Genomic DNA, 22,516 nt, shown 5'->3' with positions numbered 1-22,516 from the left:
CTCAAAAAGAAAAATTTGGGCTTTGAAGTGCGCATGGAGGCTTATGTCTGTTTTAAATTTGATGGCTTTAGGCACCGCCGTTTTTCCATAGTGCGACGAGGAATGTGCACACATACATACAAAATTTATTTTTATTCAATAATTAAATTTTCACTTCATTTAATTTATCTGTTAGCCCAAAAGACTTTAGTCTCGAAACGCAGTATTGCTTTGTTTAAGTTTTATTGGAATCTAGGCGCACCAGCGGCCTAGCGGTAAAGTCGCTAAACACTGGTAGTTCGGTCCGAGATTCGAATCCCGCGAACGGGCTGGCTGCATGGGCGTTTTCATGGTTTTCCCCATATATAACGTGTATACGAGCCAGTTTTCTTAGAAAGTCTTCCACAAAGGCATCCTCACCTTAGGCAAATAGCCCTCGAGGCTTTGTCATAATCACATAGACACACACACATTATTGGAGTCTGTTGCCATCCGAATTAACTTTAAAATCTGGAACCTTTTCAGATTTTAAAGCGAGCGACTTTATCCCATATTACAGAAACACAGCAAAACTTCAGAGTCAAAATTCAAAATAAATAAATAAATTGGAAGAGAAACAAGACAATGTAAAATTTAAAATTAGACAAAAGAGCAATCTTAATTCTACTTAATTCTACTATTCTCTTAATTCTTACCAATAATTAAATCTTAAATTCTAGGATTTGATTTCCACAGCACTTAGACACAGTCTTTCTTCTTCTTCCTTTGCTCCTGACAAACACGAATTTATATTTAATGGAATTATATTTGACGAACACGAATTTATATTTGTCGAAATCGGAAAAGTTTTATTGAAAAATCCATCCATATTTATTTGCCTAATTTTAAACACCTCTATAATTCAAATCTCTAGATTAGATTTTGAAATAAGATTAGAATTTTTGCCGCGTAATTTCCGGGATTTTCTGATAGAAATTATTATCAGAATTATTTAAGTATAAAAATAACTTAAAAACTGTAATAAATATTTAAAAAAATTGGAAATTTTCAAGAAAATGTGATATTTGCCAAGTCTTAGAAAATCGCTTATTATTCGCTAAATATTACCGCGGAAATTAGAGTCGAGGTAAGTTAAAACGATGCACTACTTCTTTCAGCATAGAAATAGACACCTACTTCTCCCTGTAACACCTTTCCAATTTTTATGCGTCTCATCTCCCAAATCAGGCTTCAATCAAGGCATTAAGATCAAGGCGTTAAGACTCTGACTTCTGTCAAGTCTTCAAATCAAGGCGTTAAAACTCTGACTAGTTCACGACGTCAAATTGCCGGGAAAGTCAGAAGAGATGGACACGCAGGTGTGAATGTAATCACAAAACAGATTGGTTAATGTTACTACATTACAAACTCGTAAAATTTTCTGGTTATTAATGTGAGCGAAATTAACCTCAACTCAAATCTTGCTTCATGATTGATATATTACAGTTTATCTAAAGCTTAGTAAATGGATCATGCTTTATGCTTGTTTCTCTATTTGTTTGAACTACCGCATGTCCTCGCGTATTTTTGTCACCTTTTCAATTAGTTTCATCGTCCAAAAATCGAGGAGGGAGAATTATGCGAATCATTTAATTTTTGAAGACGCAGCCACAGTAAGAATACAACAAATGATAAGTAGTCATGCGTAAACTATGGGTAACTATGATCATATTATTTCTTTAAAAGAAACCTTCATTCCAATAAGTAAACTAAGTAAATTATAGTAACATTACTGTCTTATGACTAATTAATATAAACATAATATAAATAATTAATATTAACATTACAATACAAACAGAATCTAAATAATAACATAAGTAACTAATATGAACATTAATAAGCATCGTTATATTGTTAATAATATATTATTAACATAATGGAAGTAATTAATTTTAACATAATAGTGTTATAAGGAATTAAAATTAACTCTAAAGTATTAACATTACAGTTACAAAATAGTAAAATAACATTAAAATATCTTCATTTTTGTTTCCCTGTAACTTGAATCTCACCCATTTTTACTGTTGTCCCTGCTACTCCATAGACCTCAAAAATTCCTTAAAGAATTAGAGAAGGTGCATATGCAACCGACTCGGAGAAATAATAGACCGAACGGCAGTTCTTCATTGCTTCACTATGATGGTTCCTTTCCTGTATTAGGCTGGCCTAAAGTTGTTCAAGAATTAGAAGGGAACGGTTCGGCGCGAACTTCGCCGGTAGCCCGCGAGGATTTGTCTTTGTTAGTAAGACGAAAGCAATCACTACATGGAAGAATCACTACATTTTAAAAATTAAGAGGAGCTTGTTCTCCCGAATGCCCTAAAGAAGGGGGCACTAAAAATGTCAGGGGTGCCTGCAACAGAAGTAAGAATACTCTAGAAATACGATATTTGTGAGAAACAAGAATTTTTCACAAATTTTATTTCGAAACATGTTGCATGATTTATGTATTAATTACAGCTTGCGGGTTTTGTATAACATTAAGAACGAATTCGAAAGAAACACTTGCTAACTTGCTTCTAATTGGCTTTTGAAATAAAACTACTTCAGTTTTCTCTCAGAAAAATCTACATGAAACCATCTCACTATTGGTTAAGAGATTAAGACCTCTGGACCTGGGTTTAAAACCAGGCGAACGGGCTGGTTGCATAGTTGGTTTTTGTGGTGTTTCCAATGTGTAATGAAAATACGAGTCAATTTCCCTTAGGAAATTGTGTGCTTTGACACCTTCCAGTGATTTAACCCTCGAATAATCCAAGAACTTTTTATATATACCACATTTCCTCGTGTATTCCCCCCCTAGCTTTTTAGCACCAGTTTCTGAACATTTTAAAAATATTCGCTCGATTTTCCCTTTCTAAGTGGATTTAGAGGAAGGGCTTTCCTAAATTTTACAATGTATTCGTGGACGTAGTGACAGTTTTCTCTTACTACAATGAACAAACTTTTGTAAACTATCTGCAATGGTCAGGCCGAACCTTTCCCTTCTAAGTGTGGAATTTTATGACAGCGTAATATAAGAACTCATCCATCGTGACAAAGTAAACGCGGACGGACATTCGGCCTACGATTTCACCAAGTCGCCTGCACATGCGCCCTCTCTGATTATTTGTGCATGATTTAAGATCTAAGGAGTAGCAGATACAATAATCAGAACGGGCGATTTTCAAATTACAGGGAAGTAGAAATGAAGATATTTTAATGATAATAGTACTGTGTATTCTTATCGGAATGCAGGTTTCTTTTTAAGAAATAATATTGTAATAATTAGCGGTCGTTTATGCATGAATACTTTTCATTTGTTATGTTTTTACTGTAAACGCGTCCTCCAGAAATAAATGATTCACATAATTTTCCCCCTCTCGAATTTCAGATGATAAATTAAAGGGGGGGAGAGAAACAAGAGAAAGAGGAAAAGAAAGACAAGAAAAATAGGCCAGGAAACACGGTAATTAAAGAGCACTGTTATGCATTTTTCTTTCTATATCTGAAACTATTTTCCGTATATGAATAACACCCATTCAATGAATATGAAGCAGAAGTTGAAACTATGGCTCATTTTTGAACCAATCGGAGTGGAAAAACTTTCAAAGCTTAAGAGAATTAATCTCGTTACTTTACCCCAAATTCTTCTACTTTAAATTATTTCTTTGAGACAACACACTTGAAGCTGTCGAAAAATATAATGCAGCTCACGTGAGGCAAATAATTCTTAAAGAAAAATCCAAATTCTGACCTTCGGTTTCCCCCAAAGGAGCCGCTGTTGCCAAAGATGCTCTTCAGAAATTGGAGGATGATTAATTGAGGCACTGCGGCGAGGACAGCTCAAAGCTGAGAGAAAACGATGATTGAAACATTTCTAGGCCAACCACTTCTCTCTAACGAAAACATGGAATTCATTTTGTTTAGAAAGTGTGTATCCTTGATTTTTATGCAAAATGGGCCTCTGTGTCATTTCAGTGCTTTTGAAGTACAGGTTATTTTTGTACCAGAAAGATGAGCTTTGCTTCCACAGAAGAGATCACATGATTCCAACTAAAGACTCTCAAGATTTTTAGTAAAAATGCTATTAGCTTCGAAACTCGATTTTGCTTTAAATTCGCTCTAAATCCCCCTTTTTACTTATTGTTCGAGTGGGTTGTCACTGGTATTTATCTTTCAAATTGAATCTGTTTTGGGTTAACAAACTGAACTGTTGAAAAGCAATAGATATATAGATGCGATGCAGTTTTTTATGTATGCCAAAGTTTTTTTTTACTCTATTTTCAGCTGTATTTCGTGTTTTAAGTCTCTTTTTTTTTAATTTTACAATTTTTAATGATGATGTTTCTAGAATTTATGCATTTCCACAAAGAGAGAACTGAATGAATTCAATGAGAAAGATACCTTTAATGAAATTCAAGAAAATAAGTTTAAATGAAATGGAGCAAAAAAAATGTGTATATTTTAATAGGCCGTACAAGAAAGTCGTGTGGTGTCCACATCAGATTTTGTTTATCGCATTCAATATCAGCTAACGGTTTCAGTATGATGGAAATATTCGAAGACCTCAGAAAATCACGGATTTCAACATGGCAAGAAACATAAGCAATGTATACTAAGCTTTTAATTTGATAACTGTTTTTTAGGAATATCTAGAGGGTACCACAGTTAAACATTGCTTGCGATCTCTGATTCAAACTACGACCATACGTCCCTTTTCAGTGATGACTTTCTGCACGCAAGTTGATCTTCCCGTGCATATTCATATAACTTGCCTCCAGTGCTGTTCCCTGAACTTTTGGGGAAATATGATAACAAAATGGTTATTTTATTCATATGTTCCCAACAAAGTGCCCTTTCGTAAACAAATTACGACGACAAAAAATCCGGGTACTGCAACCAGGAATTACTAATTACTTCGCCGATCGGATGGGCATTGCTAAAGTACCCTGTTTTGGTAAAAATGACAGACGTATGACTTTTTATGACGTATGGCAGTTTTTCAGTAGAGAAGGGGATCTTTTCTGCAGTATGTTCGTGCATATTACCTGCAGACACGCCTCCAGTTTCAGAAAGAAGCTAAACGCTCTCGAAAATGACACTTATTTGTGTCGTTCTGCAACAGTAATTTTCCGACAAGGTTTCCCTTGCTTGTTACAAAGCTTGGGGATTAGGTTTGCACATCTGGCTGCTTAGCATACATTGGCAACTGAGACGCAATGCGGCAGACTCCTCAGCTATTCTAATAGTAGATTTGCAGTATTCTTTCTGCTTGTACAGTCTGTACGATAGCACGCGTATCATTTACAAAAACTCCAGGGCGACGACATGCCTGAGATTCAGGCTTTTTTGGCAATTCTTCAATCTCACTGATAATGTATACAGTATATATTTGATGTGCCTAAAGGAAGGAAGAGAGAGACTGAGATTATTTGGAATCGGAAAATACATCAGGGATATTTGCCTAAGGGAAGGAAACCATTCGTCGAGGAATTTCTAAAGGAAAGTTGCCTGTATTCGGGCTACATGGGAAAGCCACAAAAATGTCTATACAGTCAGCCTGTAAGCTGGGATTTGAACAGGGCTCAAACTATCTGTGTGTAGTTTTGCAATCGGCCACGGATGGGCACAGCGGTAAGCAAAACCAGCCAAGAATCGAACGAAGAAAACATTTTGGTTAGTCTTTGAATACCAGAAGAGCAAAACAGGTTGTTGTTTTAACATCAAAACAAAACTTTACGTTGATCGAAAGATTTGAACATGACGAAACGACAATAAAGTTCGCCGAAGAATATGGAATTGATGCAGAAACTGTTCGTGATATATTTAAAAAAAAAAAGCTTCGTCTACCAAAGAGGAATCGAATACAGTGATAAAATAGCCCTTCGAAAACTATGTGGTGAAATTCAAGAAATATCTAACCGTTTCCCCCTAAAAACAAAGCAAAATTACTGATTTTTTAAAGAAATAAACACATATATTATGCGTAAAGTCAATAGTTTGGATTTTTCGTATTTTATTTATTTATTTTTGTTGTTGTTGATGATTTGTATTGTTATCCGTGACTTGCTTTTTCGGCATTAGCGCTGTTAATCGAGAAAACGCTGCATTTCTTACGTTAGAAAAACTTATACTAGAAACGTGTTGATGATGGAAATAAGTTAGCGCGTAAATTCTGTGCAAAATTATTTGACGCGGCATTACCAGAACTACCAGCTACTGGATCAAGCTATAAATTTTAAGAAAAAGTTTAGAGGCCCTCCAAAAAAGTTTAAATTTTAAAGAACTAAAACTTTTCGAACAAAAGTAGTCTTTTGCTATTTTTTTCTTTCTAGTGTTTTTTTTTTTTTTTTGTGCACTGAAAAATAAAATAAAATTAATATTCTCGTGACGACAATCTTCCTAAGACGGCCACCTCTGAAAGCGATCAGTATTTCCGTAAATGTGAAAATCTTTGGCATTGAGCATTATCTTTCTACACTGACAAACAATAAATCGAAAGATTAAAATCAGCTGGTCAATAAACCAAACTTCGAATGGAATTTGACGAAAATGGGATTACAAAATACCAAACTCCGTTGGAACTGTAGGTGAAAAGAAAACCTCATTGATTATAAAAAGCTTCTTAAATTACACGGTTTTATTTAAAGACACTATAAAAATATACCTTTTTGTTGTTTTTCTTATGAGAGCGTTTCGCTGATATGAAAAATATATATATATATATATATTTTTTTTTTGTTGTTGTTGTTTTTCTTATAAAAGCGTTTCATTGATATATAATTAGAAAAAAAGCTATGGGGCGCTTATTAAAAAAGTTATTGAGAAATTAATGTAATTTTAAGAGATAAAAGAAGTAATAACATATAAATTGAGTCGGGAGTTGGTTTGTTCCCCTTGAAAAGTCAACTAATTTCCGATCAATGACAATAATTACATGTTTTAATTTTTCCTTTTACAATTGATATATTATTCTTCGTGATGATTTAACTCCAGTCCCCGTTAAAACATTATTAACATTCTGCTTTCAAATTACTTCAAAACATCTTTCAAAATATAACTTACCAGTATGGATGCACACTTTTAAAATAATTCTACTTTAATTAAACTTAGGAGATAATATAATCAATTAATCAATACTGTTTAGGAAATAAATTATTATTAACTAACTTTGCAGCAATTGCGCAAGTAATAATAACTTGTATTCGCACTAAATGGATTTAAGTTCATACAACATTTATATATATATATACATATATATATACATACATATAAAGTTTTTTCGCATTAAACAAGAGCTTCAATGGTCTGTTTCGGCGAAACGCGTAATGGTATTTAACCTATTTCGTAGATCAGTTTTTTCCCCTTGAAAAGCCAACTGAGAGTACGAGTAGGCTAATATACCATTTTTCCGCTATTTAATTATTGTTTTTGTAGCTAGTTTTTGATGCTTTTTGTGTCTTTTTATTATTTTTTTAATTTTGATTTTAATTTTTATGTATTGGCATATTATATATTGGCAATTTTAATTTTAATTTTTTATGTATAGGCATTTTATATATTGACATTTATAATCCATGTTTTTGTAACTTCCTGATATATATATATATTTTTTTTTCGTCCATCTTTTTTTCATGTGAGTTAACTTTTCACATTACACAACGGTCAGATTAATTAATTTTTTTCGTGCAATAGCAAGTCTTCCAGCACTAAAATTTGGCAATTTTATCGCGCTTATACAGTTTTTCCAGTTTTAAAAGGCAAATTTCTTATTGTCTATGTAGTACTATGTTACAACATTTCGTGGAGCTACAGCTCCTGGTAACTTTTTAGCAATGTTGCTGCAATGCTCCTACCTACTACTATTCTTTCAAATCTTTTTGCAGCATTATGCGCAAAAGTTTTTGAGACCAGATAGGTATTTCGTCTAATTACCAGTTCGCTTTACATTTTCTTTTTCAATTTATATATATATATATATATATATATATATATATATATATATATATTAACAAGCAAGGTAACGCTGCCCCCTTGGGAATACTCCTAATCCCCAAATTAAATTTTTATTTAGGAGAGTCACTATGGTTAAAAAACTGACTGAGTAGGTATATTTTTTCCTTTACAGTCACATTCTTCTGTACATAGTTTCACACAAAATGCTACTATGCTTTGCACATACACAATACACATTTATTATTTTTTAATTGCTATGAATTTTAATATTGTAGGGTAATACTGTTATACCAGTAAAATTTCCTTAGTATTACTTGAGCATACAAGTTATTTCTCTACCTTGAATTTTAATTTTTGAGTATTTAGTTTTTTTCAATGAAAAATGTATAATGTAAAAGACTTTGTATAGTCATAAGGGTAAATTAAAATCTTTAACTTCGATTTATCGTACAATGCTAAAATCTAGTCACCATTTTTTTAAGGAACAGCGGCTTTTAAGTGTAATTGCATTAGAGCATCCTGCAGCCACCAACAATTTATCACGCTGATTTACATTCTAGAAAGACCTGGCTATTTTTGTTAAAGTTTACTATTATTGTATTTTGTTTGCTATGCATATGAATTTTTTCATTGCTCTACAATATGAAATTCTATTTCTGTTCTGTGAAAAATTCTGAGGTGATGTCAAAGATATCTTTTCAAGGATTTGTACATTTTGAACATGAAAAACATCTTGAATACAAGAAATTTTTTATCTTTTCAAGTACTTTAGAGACTGTCAATTTGAATTTTTCATTCGTATCATTTTATTTTTATATTTCTAAATTAATTTTTACGTGTTTTTATATACTCTGATTTTGAAATTATATTTTTTTTTACATTTTTTATGTACTTAGATATGAGAAAGCTTGTGAACCAAATAATGGGGCATAGTGAAACATTAAGGATGTGTCCCTGAAACCCTTCTTTTGCTTTCTTATATCAGTAGTACATATTGTACAAAAAAATTTTGTGACTGCTTTAACTTTTTCCTAAAAAAGTTTTTCTATCACCAAGTCTTTTTCTCTTTGAAGAGAGGGGGGGATATGTAAGGTAAAAAAACATGTAAATCTCAATGAAAGGTACGTAAATTTCAAAATTATAATTTAAACTAACAATAGTCCTTGATACCAGCTTTCTATTTTAAAAATAGTGATAACTTGTCTGGGATGCGTCACTTCTAGATCACTCTATGTCCCACGCTGATGATGTAGCTGATTCAGAACTTAAACCCAAAATTTCCATAACAAACCTTTATCTTAATAAGCAACAGAAACCAAAACCTTCTCTTGGTCAGCCTCCATATTAGAAAATTGTTCACTTTCCCTTCTACCTCTGTTGCCGCTAGGAAGCTGCCCCTCTTCTTTAAAAAAACAAAGAGTTTTTTTTTAATCAAAGAGCTAAAATTTCGCAATATTTTCAGAAACGTAAACATACTGGAAATCAACATTCTTACGTTCTACGCCATTAACACTCCAGAGTTCTTTTTTTTTTTTTTTTTTTTTTCCTCTCTCTCTCTCTCACTCACACAGATATATATATATAGAGAGAGAGAGAGATTGAAAAGAAAAGGAAAGTTAAAAAATTAGCTAAAGCCTTAAAGTACATTTGATGCAGCTAATTCCTAAGTCTACGCGCAATTTTTGACTGAGTCTCACAACTTTTTTAATTTAGTACTTTCTATTTGTATATATATATAAGATATCTTTTTAAAGATTATAATATAATAAAGGTTATGTACAATCATTAAATTTTATCTCTGACAGTTTTGATTCAAAAATTTCTTCTCAATTTTAGCAAGGCTGCAGTTCTATTTCTAGTTATTCCCTACTATGCATACTTGTAAGCTAAAAATGCTTTTTTATTTTTAGTGCATTTAACTAGATCGATGCGATTAAAAAGTGTTTTTCTACAGTGTAATTTTTTTTTTAAATCAAAGAGATTTTCTCCCCTTACGAAAATGAATAAAATTACAGAATTTGAAATACTGACTGGGCTTTGTGTCCTTTTGTACTTGTTGGCGACAAATTTGGCGCTTTTCTTTCAACTCGCCCCGAAGAAGAACACATGGCACTTGTGTTCGGCCATAAACTCCGATCACTGTAATCCCAGTCTGAAGTTTCAAACAAACTCATCCCAAATTACACGCCGCGTAAACTAAGCGGTGATTGGAATGTTCAGGAACTCTCATTACAACACTTGATGACGGTGCTTGAAATTTCCACAGTCCCAAATGACACGGAGGAAGGTTATAAATATTTATTTTAACAAGATCTATGCAACTTTGCTCTGTATTTAGCGGATTTTCTCCAGTTTATTGCAATAATGATACGGATATGGTCGGTGTTTTTGTACAGGAGGTGAAATACTACAAGTTCCAAGCGTTATGTGTGACACATTATGGATTCCGGAGATGCCGTCTTCAACTGGTGAACTAGAACGAGACTGTCTGTCATTAGCAGCATCGGAATGTGTCACCACAATTAATGTGTGTCATTAAAGAAACAATTTCAAAAAAGTTGGCCGCAGAGAAATCCTCGATATAATATCCAGATTTTGGTGAAATCCTTAAATTATTACATTGCAAAATTGAAGAAGAATGTGACCCGACGAAATAGCTCAAGCCTAAATTATCCGTGACAAAATATTTCCGACAAATGGCTTTCTAAAGCAAATAATTATTGTTTAATAATAAACGAGAATATTTACAGCTTGTACCCAACAGTAAATTAATGTCAAGTATTATAATAGAGAAAAGAATGAGTATTACAGGTAATAAGACATAATGACCCACGCCTGATGTTGTAAAATAATTAAAATAATTTTCTGTTTCGAGTCTTTTAAGATGAAATCTTTCGAAACTTTCCCGCCCCATCTAAACAATAATGCAGCCATTGATAAGACCGGCTGAGATAATTTTATAATACTTTATGATCATTATGACTTTCTGTATGTCTGTATATGATTTTTGTGCATTGATATATTAATATATCGTAAATAAATTTTTTAAAATAAGTTCTTGATAAATATTAAAAACTTGAATTCGAGTTTAAATTGTTATATTGATATATTGTATATACATTTCTAAAACATATATTTTTAATAAATATTCAAAATTTGAATTTCGGTTGTTTTGTCAAGCTATTTGAGATAAGAACTATTTAGTGTTGGGATACTTTTTGGAACTATTTGTTGAGCTATTTGACAGGGCATCGTGTAAAAGTTGTAAATATTCTTGTGTATTATTAGATAATAATTGTTTACTCTTTTGTATCGGCTTTTTTTTTTTTTTTTTTTTTTTGGCAGGGGCTGTGTCGGGACTCTTATGGCTTGGGCTATGTTGACGGAATACTAGATAAAAATCTAAAGAAAGAAATTGCTAATATAAAACGACAGGGAGTTAAGAGAAATTTTTAATAACTCAACTGAACATATCTTATTATTAAGAAGCTATTAAGTATTTACCACTAGTGTGTACTTTCTTTAAAAATCCTTTGTTACTTTTTATGGTATCAACTGGTTCGGATGTTCTTAGCATGCTGAAAATGTATTCCTTTTATTTGAACAAGATTGGGCAATGAAATTTTAATTCATTTTACTTTATTTTATTTTAAACTAGCGGAAGTACCCGATGTCAGTTAAGTTAGATTGAGAGTAATGTATCTAAAAACGGAGAGAACAATACCGCTGCACGCCTTCTCTAATAACGATGCAAAAAATACGATTCATAGTCATACATTTTTCAGTCTGATGCGATATAGAACCCACATAAAACATTTCGATAGAAAAATAAACTAATTCTCTCTCATTACATCAGCAACAATGGCACGCAGTTTTTAATGATTTTCGTCTTTCTAATCAAATGGTCGTAAAAGCTCAAGTTCCATCCAATATTTCACCTATATTTAATTTTAGTCGATTAAATGTCGCAAAAAATTGATCATAATTCATCAGAAATCGATAATGCGAACAAACAAAGAGGCATTCTTATCAAACTCTACAATATGAAAGTAAGCAGTGGCAACACTTCTCGAAACAAAGCAGATTTTTATCTCTAGCGTGCGAGACTGTTGCCACTCGGAAAAACGAGGACGAAAATTAGCGTTTTCAGAGTTTTAATTAATATCTCTGATTATATCTTTTTTAAAAAAAAATTTATTGAAAAAAGTGGACGTCGATCTTTTCCTGGAAACAGGAGAGAATTGTAGAAAGTTTGGTGACGATAGCTATAGAAGTGACTGAGTTAATCACGAACAAACACACAAACAGACATTCTTCTTTATTTATATAGATGACTGAAAAGTCACATCCATATTTCTTCACAACTTTCAAAATTTCACAATTAGCTGAGCAAAAAAGCTTCTACGATCACAACTTCATCAAATAGTTGATGCATGTTCATTGTACTATTCCTGACTATTTCCTTAATCTTTCCCACCTGAAGCTTCAATTTTAGGCCACGTTTTAATTCATTGAGATTTATCCAAATAAAAGACTCTACCCCACTAAAACTGTTTTCCAGTAGTTCAATGTAATAAAGACCTCTGTCAACATATGGGAGTAAAAAATCTATACAGCAATAAAAATAAGCAGATCTAGGTACAAAACGTTTAGACCGGCAACAGTGAGTGTAATAGAGTTATTTTAATTTCGAAATCGTCGTTTTACCCGAAGCTGCAGTATTTTTACTTCTTTGGCACTGTCAAAATTTTACCACATAGACGAGACAAAATGCTGAACTGGTTGGGAAGCAGGAACCACATTACAAAACTTGGATAATCCCGTCTGGTAAGTCTAATTAATCGAATTCAGAGAGTAAATTGTTAATAAAACTTCTTCCTGAATGAAATTGGAACTATTCAAACCCTACGTGAAACATTATACGTCCGTCTCTCGGCTCACCGTTCAAATTTCACGATTTATGCTTTTCCTGCTTTTCAAGTATGCGGACATATTTCAGCAAATCATTGTGCTATGTCAGAAAATTGTAACACAGGTATAGGAAAGCGCTGCAATGGATTCGACAAAAATTTCCTCGTGTGGGGTGTAAAATAAAGGTGATTTATGCCCAAACTATTCTACTTCGGGAAAATACCAAACCAAAGAACTTTTTCCCCTTGGGGAAGGATAATTTTTATTGTTTACTTCCTTCATCGGTGCTTTTCACTGTTATAGAACAAAGATATCACCTGCCTTCCAAACCCAGGTTTCATCACGACTGCACGATTTGGGAGGGGGGTTACTCGCCGAACTTCTCAAAATATGGTTCTTCCCGCTTGCTAGCGTTAAGTACAACCCCGAGCAAGATGGGACTTTTAAATGAGAGAAACGGAAAATTATAGTCGTTTCTTAACCAATATGGGCTTTTGCGGGTTCAGCAACTATTTCTGACCCCGCGTTAGCAGCTGTGCAAAATTATGTCCCCATAAAGATTTTTTTAAAGGGGCAATTAGTTTCAAAGTGGCATTTTGCGTCGGTTCACTATAAACGGCAAATCAATTGTTTCATATCGCTGCCACTAAATATTATCGCCTAGCATTACTTTTAAAGAAACTGAATAATGAACAATCTGCAAGTATGTTTCTCGCATTGTGATAAAACAACTGTACCTAGAGCGATCAAATTTTAAATAACTTACGTTTCTACCCGAATATGGACATCTGGAAGCCCAAATTTGGAATTTGGACTTTGTTTTATTATCTGTTTCATATTTTGTAACACTTTAACGAATTTTTTATTAACAAACTCAACGATTTCAAAGAGAGTAATGGCTACACTATACGGGGAAAAAAAAAAAAAAATTATCTCCAGTGCACGAGACTGTGTCTTGGAAATTCTAAAGATATGCTCATTTGAAAAACTTTTTGCGATATTGCTGTTGAACTGAATTTTTTAAGTGCGAAGAACAGGATATTTTATAAATAAAGGTAACACACAAAACGATAAAAACCTTGGGCGTAATGCCAAATCTCAAACCTTTCAGATTTTTTTAATTATTTTTTCTATCCTGGAAATAAATATTTCTTAAAGTTTATATTATTCAAGGGGTTGCCCCAGCAAAAAAAAAAAAAAAAAGTGTAAGAACCCTTGTTATAGACAATGATGATGAAATACATAATCGTGGCCGGTTGAAACACTTCTTTATATTCTTGATATAACATTCTTAAAGATTCTTTGTATTCCTTTCATTACTATATCTAAATTTTATTTTTAAATTTCAACTGTGATTAAGCCATCAGGACAAGTTCCTGAGCTACTGAGGTAAAAGTGTTTAAGTAGTTTCTAGGCAAACATTAAACTGAAAAATAAAAATTTATAAGCAGTTTTATACTAATATTTCTAATAACTGTCGTTAAGGTTGTGTTCAAACAATAATCATTGATCCTTTGATAGAATCACAACATATAGAAAACATAAATCTGTCCTTTGATAGAAAACAATTTTGTGCTCAAAGTGATCCAAAGTAAGTATGAATTTGCAGATTGGCCCTTTTCATTTCAATGCACATGTCACACTTTAATACACAGACGAAACTTAAGAATCACTTTCTTTTGCTTACATCTTTATCTCTCTTTGACGCATACAGAGAAATAGATAGATTTGTATGTAAATAATTATAAGCTTCTTTCTTTCGTTTTTCGATTTTGGTAAAATGTTAAAATAATATCTAGAAACAATCTTAATCACAAATTATAGATATTCATCGATCAATCGGGTTATTTTTTTAGATTTATAAATTTTCATTAGCAGAAAATAACACCTCTTCACATACAAATATACCAAGAAGTACTTATTGCAAGAATTCGTAACTGAAAGTAGACGAGGGTTGACAAGCACGAAAAAAGTTAATCATATCTGTACCTTCAAATCTTTAAATACCATTTATATCACACTGCTGTAAATTAATTAACTCCAAAATAATCTACTCAAACTGGCACAAGACTGCAAACTGCATGTATTTTAAACGTCGGTTAGCAAATCGGAAATAAACTAAGCAGAGCTAGCGATATTAAGTAACAGCAAGACGAGATTGCTAGAGGCTTTAAACACTCAAAACCCTCAGCTTAAATACACAAACAATTAATTTACATCCTGGAGAAGGACTACGAAAAGAAGAAATTATCGTAAAGGTCAGATCATATTAATTAGTTAATAAACATAAAATATCTTATAACCTTGTAACATAAAATACCTAGTTAACGAGTTGTTGTGATTCAAGTCTTTACCTCAACTTCGTCTTTCCGTATTCCTCACCAGAATGGAAATAATCTTTGCGTGTATTGAAGCTGAAGGTTTTGAATCATTAGATTAAAGCTGGCAATCTCGTCTTGCTGTTAAAATTTCCGGCTTTAGCATTCTCGCTAGCCGATATATCATATATGCGTCGGTAAAATATCTGAGCTAGACTATTTTAGTGTATTTAATGGGTAGTCTCCGAACGTTACCCGCATTTGAATTTAATTTCTGTTCCATATGTAATGGAAGTTTCATCTACTGAAGTCTTCGGAAGTTGTGTTGTTCTTTTATATTAAAGCAACATTTTTAAATAAAGGTATTTTAACCTTCTGCTGTATTTTTTGAGTCATTTAAGACGTAGCGATAATCAGTCTAGTAGTGTCTTCAGGATTTTAACCCTAGTTTCCAGATACAATAGCAACTCTACAAATTAACATAAAATACCTCAGCATCTATAAAGTTGTATTTATAAAAATCTCTATAATTTTATTTTGCAGATGAACATCTAGACATGAAGATGCAAGAAATGAAGCCGTTCTGCAAATCAAGCAGCATCGAGAGATCTGCAGCTCTGCAAGAAGTCCCCGAACGTCCACCGGATGCTCACTACAACAGCAAAAAGCTCCTAATTGCCAGCACGCAGTTTCTTCCCGGCTTGGTGATGCATCCATCAACTATGCATACGTTCCCTCAACCCGTGTTCTCCAGGACTCACTTGCCGCTGTCTCCTTTGCCTATCCTTCCGGCTTACACAATGGCCGGATGCGTCCAGCAATTTGGAAATTACCCTTTCGTTCTGCCGGACGGATCCAGCATGTCGTGCAAAACAGCTACAACGAGCGAAGCTGTGCAAGAAAGGTTATCGCCAAAGGCAAGCAGGCTGGGGTCTTCGAAGACCGTCATGGGTCATTCGGAGAAAGCATGTCCCTCACAATCAACAACAACATCTTGCAGCTTAGAGCCAGCGAACAAGTCCAGAACAACAAAAGCGAAGTTTGATTTCGCAAAACTCGCCGAATCGGCCACCTCCAAGGACGATCCACCGCCAGCTCACAGTCAGTGTCTATCAGACACCAAAATGGACCCCTTCAGCTGCACCACAACGGCGACCACCAAAGCATCCGTAGCCCTTATAACCAGTCATACTTATCCTTTCATATCGCCTTACTATACGCTTGGGGCAATGGGTCTCGCGACGGACTATTTTGAGCGTAAGCTGGCAAGGGGTAGGGGATCCTCTAGACCCAAAAAGGAATTTATCTGCAAATACTGCCAAAGGAGATTTACTAAGTCTTATAATTTATTGATCCATGAGCGGACGCATACTGACGAAAGACCTTATACCTGTGACATATGCCATAAGGCTTTCAGGAGACAAGATCACTTGAGGGATCACAGGTAAGCTAGTTTAATTCATACAGATGTCATATTAATGTAGAGAAATACCTAATTGTAGAGACATTAGGTTTTTTTTTTTTTTTTTTTTTTTTTTTTTTGAAGGAGGCAAAATGAAATATTAGCAAATGCCTTCGCCGAGAATACCTTATAAGTTTACCGTTATTTTTCTATCTCTCTCTCTCTCTCTCACATTTTTTTTTTTTTTTTTTCAAATTATTTTTATCTTACGAAAATCGAGAGGAGAAAAATATGCCAGTCATTTAATTTCGGAAGAAAGCGGTTACAGTAAGAACATAACAAATGAAACACAGTCATGGAAAAACTACTGCTAAATATCACACTATTATTTTTTAAAGGAACCTATATTCCAATAAAGATATGTAATATATAATTTATATATGGTAAATAAGAATATATAATATTAACATTACAGTATATGATGGTAACGGAGCCGCATTGATTACTTTGTAAAGCCCCAGGAGCATCTCACATGAATGAGTTTTGACGACAGTTCCCAAGAGGGACATCGGAGGAACGAAGGAGAAGGGAGGCGAACATAAGACCCGGAAAGATCGAACACATCGGCAGTAAATAAGGTTACAGTGAGCTGGCACGTAAATAACAGAAGTAAAGGGCAATCACATGTTTGGAAAGTTTCTTAACTAGGAGAACACCTGCCATATACGGGTAGCTTAACAAAAAAACTGCACAAAATACGTTTCAAATATTAAATACAAAGAAAAATAAAATGGATAAAATGCTAATAAAAATAAAAATAAAAAAATAAAAAAAATAAAAAAAAAAAAAATAAAAAAAAACAAGCGAACTGAATTCACTAAATAAAAATAGAAGCAATCCAGGGAATATAATTTACCAATAAATAAGCCCTCAGAGGGGAAAATTATCTACAACAGAGAATGGGGAAAATGATGCGAATATTTTTAAAGTTTCCATAACCTACGGCTAAAAAGCTAGGGGTGGGAAATATTATGGATTTTCCCTGACAAAAACATTTTACAGAGATTGATAGAGCTCTATAAAAGTTCCTATGAAACTTTATAAGTAATCAATAACTTTATAGAATTTCTAAATTTAATAATAAATTTTGTAAATTCATGAGAGTCTTTCAGTAAACAGAATTCTATAAAAATGCTTTGCAAAATTCTAGCTACAGAGGTCTGCAATGTTTTCAATAACATTATATAACAAGCAATATTAACATTAAAATATCTGACGGACAATGCACCTATATCTATCGGTAATTGAATCGGACACAATTACTTTGTTAAACCTCAAGGGCACCTCGTATGAATAAGTCTTAACCGCAGTTTCCAAGAGAGACATTAGAGGTAAAAAGGAGGAGACGAACGAAACACTCTGATTTTGAAAGATCAAACACATCAGGCTGCGGATAAAGCTACAATGCGCTGAAACGAAATAATTGAAGTAAGGTGAAATCACATGTTTGGAAAGTTACGCAATGTTTTCACAACAAATCACATGTTTGGAAAGTTATAGTTAAATAAAGATGTCACAAGAAATCACATGTTTAGAAAATAAGAGTTTTCTTAAGCGGAAGAACGCCTGCCACATTCCGGTAGCTTTATAAGGTACTAGGAGTAGGCGCAGCCCGACCTACCTAACCAAACAAATTGGTCTAATAGTCATGACAGACCACACAGCTTTATAAGGTATTTTCTCCTTTTTTCCAGCATGCCTTCGTGGTGTAACGGTAGCATACTCGGCGCGTATTCGAGGGATCCAGGTTCGAGTCCCGGCGAGGATATTGCTCATTTTTCATGTCTCTCGCTTCAAAATAGCCTAATGATCGCACAGTTTGGCGAAGAATTTTCATAAAGTGCATTTGAAATACTAATAAATACAAAGAAAAATAAAATGGAAGAAATGCTATTACGAATTGAATAAAAATGAAAATGATCGAGGGAAATGAATTTACCAATAAACTAGCCCTACGAGGAAAAATCTATGTACAATAATGGAAAAGGAAAATGAAGCGATTGTATTTTAAAGTGTCATAAATCTAGTGCTAAAAAGCTAGAGGGAAATGCGGTAATTGTTTAATAATTTTTAATGCAAATCGCTAAGTAATTAAAGTGTTTAGAGAACAAACATTTGTTACAAACATTTGTTGACAAACATTTTTACTGAGAAGACACAATATTTCAGAAATGCAGGAGTTCGGCGCACACAGTAGTAGTGATGAAATATCTCTCGACTTTAAATTTCTCATAGCTACAATATAATTATATAACATAATATGCATGCACATTTTTCCTTATAATTAAATGAAGCAAAGTCCCCCCCCCCCATTCTCAACATTAAAATGATTCCGTGGCGGTACTCTGCTTACAACTCAAAATACTTATTCACGAAAGTTTTATACGAGCGTTTATACGTTTTATACAAACAGAGGCTATGGATGTAAAGCGTAGTACCCCGTGATTGAACGAGGATAATGGAATAGAAAATAATTCACTGTATGGTGGAATCAGTTGTTTCTTGGAATGCAAAATTAACACTTTAAATGACATGAAAAACGACCAGTACTTATTCGGCATGGTATTCGAAAGGTCCGAATCACCCTGTGTTCTTCTGCAGAGAGACTGCAGAACATGACCTTAGACGGCCGCTAGCGGAACATATAGGCGCGTAGTCTGAAGTTACTTTAAAAAATCACTAAGCTTTGAAAGCAAACGCGAGTGTTTCAGGATCGCACGTTGTATTTCAAACAGGCTGGAGTAACTTGCAGCTGGCCATCCTCGTCGCCAGAACAGCCCCTAAATATTCTGTATTTGCTTTTGGTGCATTTTATTTAAATTAAAGTTTTCTGTACTTTTCTATTTATTTTTACTTCTTTTTGTTTTCTTTCCTTTCTTTGTCTGGGCTTTTTGTTTGTTCGTTTTCTTAATGTGTGTGTGTGTTTAATAACAGTTCTTTTAATTACTCATTTTAAGTTGGCTGTCTTCCCTTTCTGTTTTGATTTCTTTATAATAATTTTTCTGGAGTGCGTCTTTCCAGATAATTCGATCATGCTCGCTTATGTAATGTACATTGCGGATGACTCTCGTCTAATAGCAGCGTTAAAATTTAAACAAAGGAACCAAGGTCTGTTACCTATTGCGCAAATCTTGTTTTCCCTGCTTCGCCTTGCTGGTAGCCAAGCGGAGTTTACTTTCGCTTCGCCCGTTGCGTAAGAAGCTATAAGCTGTACAAAACTATCTGGTGCATCCGGCACCCATAAATAATGATGTGCGAATTTGTTTATCCGTATCAAGGTTTGCTCTCTTACTAAAATAAAATTATTCTGCATATCAATGACCACATCTGAAAGTTTTTCTTCTCCGTTCTCTCATCTTAAGCATCCATTCGGTTGTTTTTCTAATCTCACTATATCTACACAGAATTATAGCATATACATATGTTAATTATCTTTAAATCAATACCATTCACTCTAATTTAACCCCGAATAATTGTGTTTATTTCGTTATTGTTTATTTTAACTTTTTGTATCAGTAACTCTGTTAATTGTTTATTGTCACACTTAATGTATTATACTGAGAATTACCAAGCAGAGTTGGGAACTGTACTCGGGTGCTTTGCAGTGAAGATGTTTCCACCGTTATTGCCCGATAGTGTGAAGGCTGTGTCGCTGAACGTGTCAGCGTGTTTATAACAGTTCGACGACTGTAAAAGTGATTTTGGAGCTATCTGATTAATATTGGTAAATAAAGAGTGTTTCGATACTTCATCAAGTGTCGTCGTTATTCACTCCAAATCTACGAACCCCGTACGAACGTGAAGGAAGAAAATAACGTAACAATAGCATCCGCTAAGTCTATTAGGTTCAGTATTCCGCCTTACTTTCTTTGGGAACATTCAAGAACCTGACTCGGAACAGGGAGCTTACTAAAGCTATGTTCAATAAATGTGGGAAGTAGACAAGATACACAGGAAGGGTATACGAAACCCTTTATTTTTCACTCTTTACAATGATTTCCGGACTTCGGAATACAGAGACCAACCACTTGTGGTCTGAACGTAAGAATATAAAAATATTAACTAAACTCTAACTTAACTTTGGAATAACAAACAAGGGCCTCCGAGAAGATTGACCGTATATTAACAGGAAGCCGTATGTAGTACAGAGAACTGTTAACACTACAATACGTTTAAAATTATCAAGAGGATTAAACCTCTGGCCTGGAAGGCAACCAGCAACCGAATAAAAACTGCTAAGGCAAGCGGCCTGCTTCTACTAACTCCTTCCTCTCTCTTGCTTGGCAAAAAGCCACAACTTAAGTACTTGGCGTTCGCCAGACAAATTTGCATAAATAAGTTAAAGCTTTTAATTCTGGCCGGAAGTAGAAAATAAGAAGTGATAGTAAAGATTTAAAATAAAATAAACGTTAGTAAAACTTAAGATCCTTACAAGTCAAGACTCCTCAAAAGACGTAAGTGATTTATTGCTATGTCTCGTTAATTATACAGAAACGTAAGAAGGATGTAAAAGACCCTTTAATTCAAAACTCAAATAATTGAACAGAAGCCACTTCTTGTGCTTACAAAATCAGCCAGCATTTAGGGTGTAACTCAAAAGATAGAATTTTAAAATTAAGCTAAGTCGTAATTTAGACAAAGGCTACACAGAAATAATTGGCTGGATCCTACACCGTCGTGACAAGCACTATTGGCAACAATAAAGCAACGCCAAAGGCAGACTGTTACCGTAGAATTTCAACTATTAACGTGGCGGAACACTCTCTGACTGAACAAACTAAATCTCCTTTTAAATACTATCTCTTTCCATCTCAGTTAAATTCGCTAGAACTAAAATTTGTATTCTGGCAGAACGGAAAGGGAGAATTTAACTCGTTAATTAAAATAAATAAATACTTTACAAACTTAACTGAAGATCCTACTGATGAGATGTAGCAAAAGAAGAGTGGAAACCTTCATAAGCGGTTAATAAAATAAAATCCTATATGAGACAGCCATAATAATTACAAACCTGTTTGGGATCTTCATTAGTTTAACTTTCCAATTATTCCCTTATCTATAAAAATAATTCTTTGTTTAAACCCTTTTTGTAATTTAGTTTTTAAAGAATTCATAGCATTCCTTGTGAAAGTGGCTTGACACATATTATCAAATTAAACAGCGTTAAAATTTAGCATCAAGAACTGCGAATCCTATGTCAGGAAAAGAGAAATAAAAAGCATTCAACAGCTAGTTCAAACTGGTCCCTTAATCACAATTTCAACATTAGTTCCACTAAAATTTTCTCAAAAACGTTTTTAATTGGTAACTTACTTTTTTTTGAAGCTGTCCACTCTCAGAAAAATAAACCTGTTTTAAGGGTATTAATTCCAAGCTAGGTTTTCGAAGAAGCTTTCAAAATTTATAGTGTCTGAGCTCCAACTTTTTTCTTTTATTCCTTTTTATTTGATTAGATGGCGCTAGCTAAGATTAGTGGCGGTTACAAGCTGGTGATCAAACTGACAGTCCGCGAAGCAATTTTATGCGAGATATTTCAATTGTGCATTTGCTGCAAAGATTTTCATGATTTTAGTTATTTGAAGTCCAAGTTTATATATTTTAATTTTCGTTAAAAACAAACATGAACAATGCACCAGAAAATATGTAAATGGAGATAATTATTGTATAAAGTAATATAAATCTTATTAAAAATTTGAAGCTAAACATTTTAATAACTTTTATTTGTACCTGTCAAAAAATAGAGAAGCTCAGTGATAAATTTTTGCACTAGGAATAATCGTTTTGTTTGCGAATGAACAGCTTTTTTAATACAGTTGAAAAATAAAAAGGATTAAAAGGATTGACCAATCTACAATCCGTCAGCTACAAG

At 33.6% G+C, this 22,516-nt stretch overlaps 1 protein-coding gene across 1 annotated transcript in view; it reads left to right on the top strand.

Moving 5' to 3' along the window:
• LOC118185959 (uncharacterized) overlaps positions 1-22,516 on the top strand; it is a 246,753-nt gene that overhangs the window by 214,877 nt on the left and 9,360 nt on the right. The window contains exon 4 of the mRNA XM_085819720.1: positions 15,729-16,629. Within this exon, the coding sequence (XP_085675846.1) occupies positions 15,729-16,629 (901 nt within the window). The remainder of the gene's footprint in view (positions 1-15,728; positions 16,630-22,516) is intronic.

Source organism: Stegodyphus dumicola, chromosome 1 (assembly GCF_044657685.1).
Source record: "Stegodyphus dumicola isolate Sdum_Otavi_A_Nest chromosome 1, ASM4465768v1".
NCBI lineage: Eukaryota > Metazoa > Arthropoda > Arachnida > Araneae > Eresidae > Stegodyphus > Stegodyphus dumicola.
This window is presented reverse-complemented; position numbering and strand designations above follow the sequence as displayed.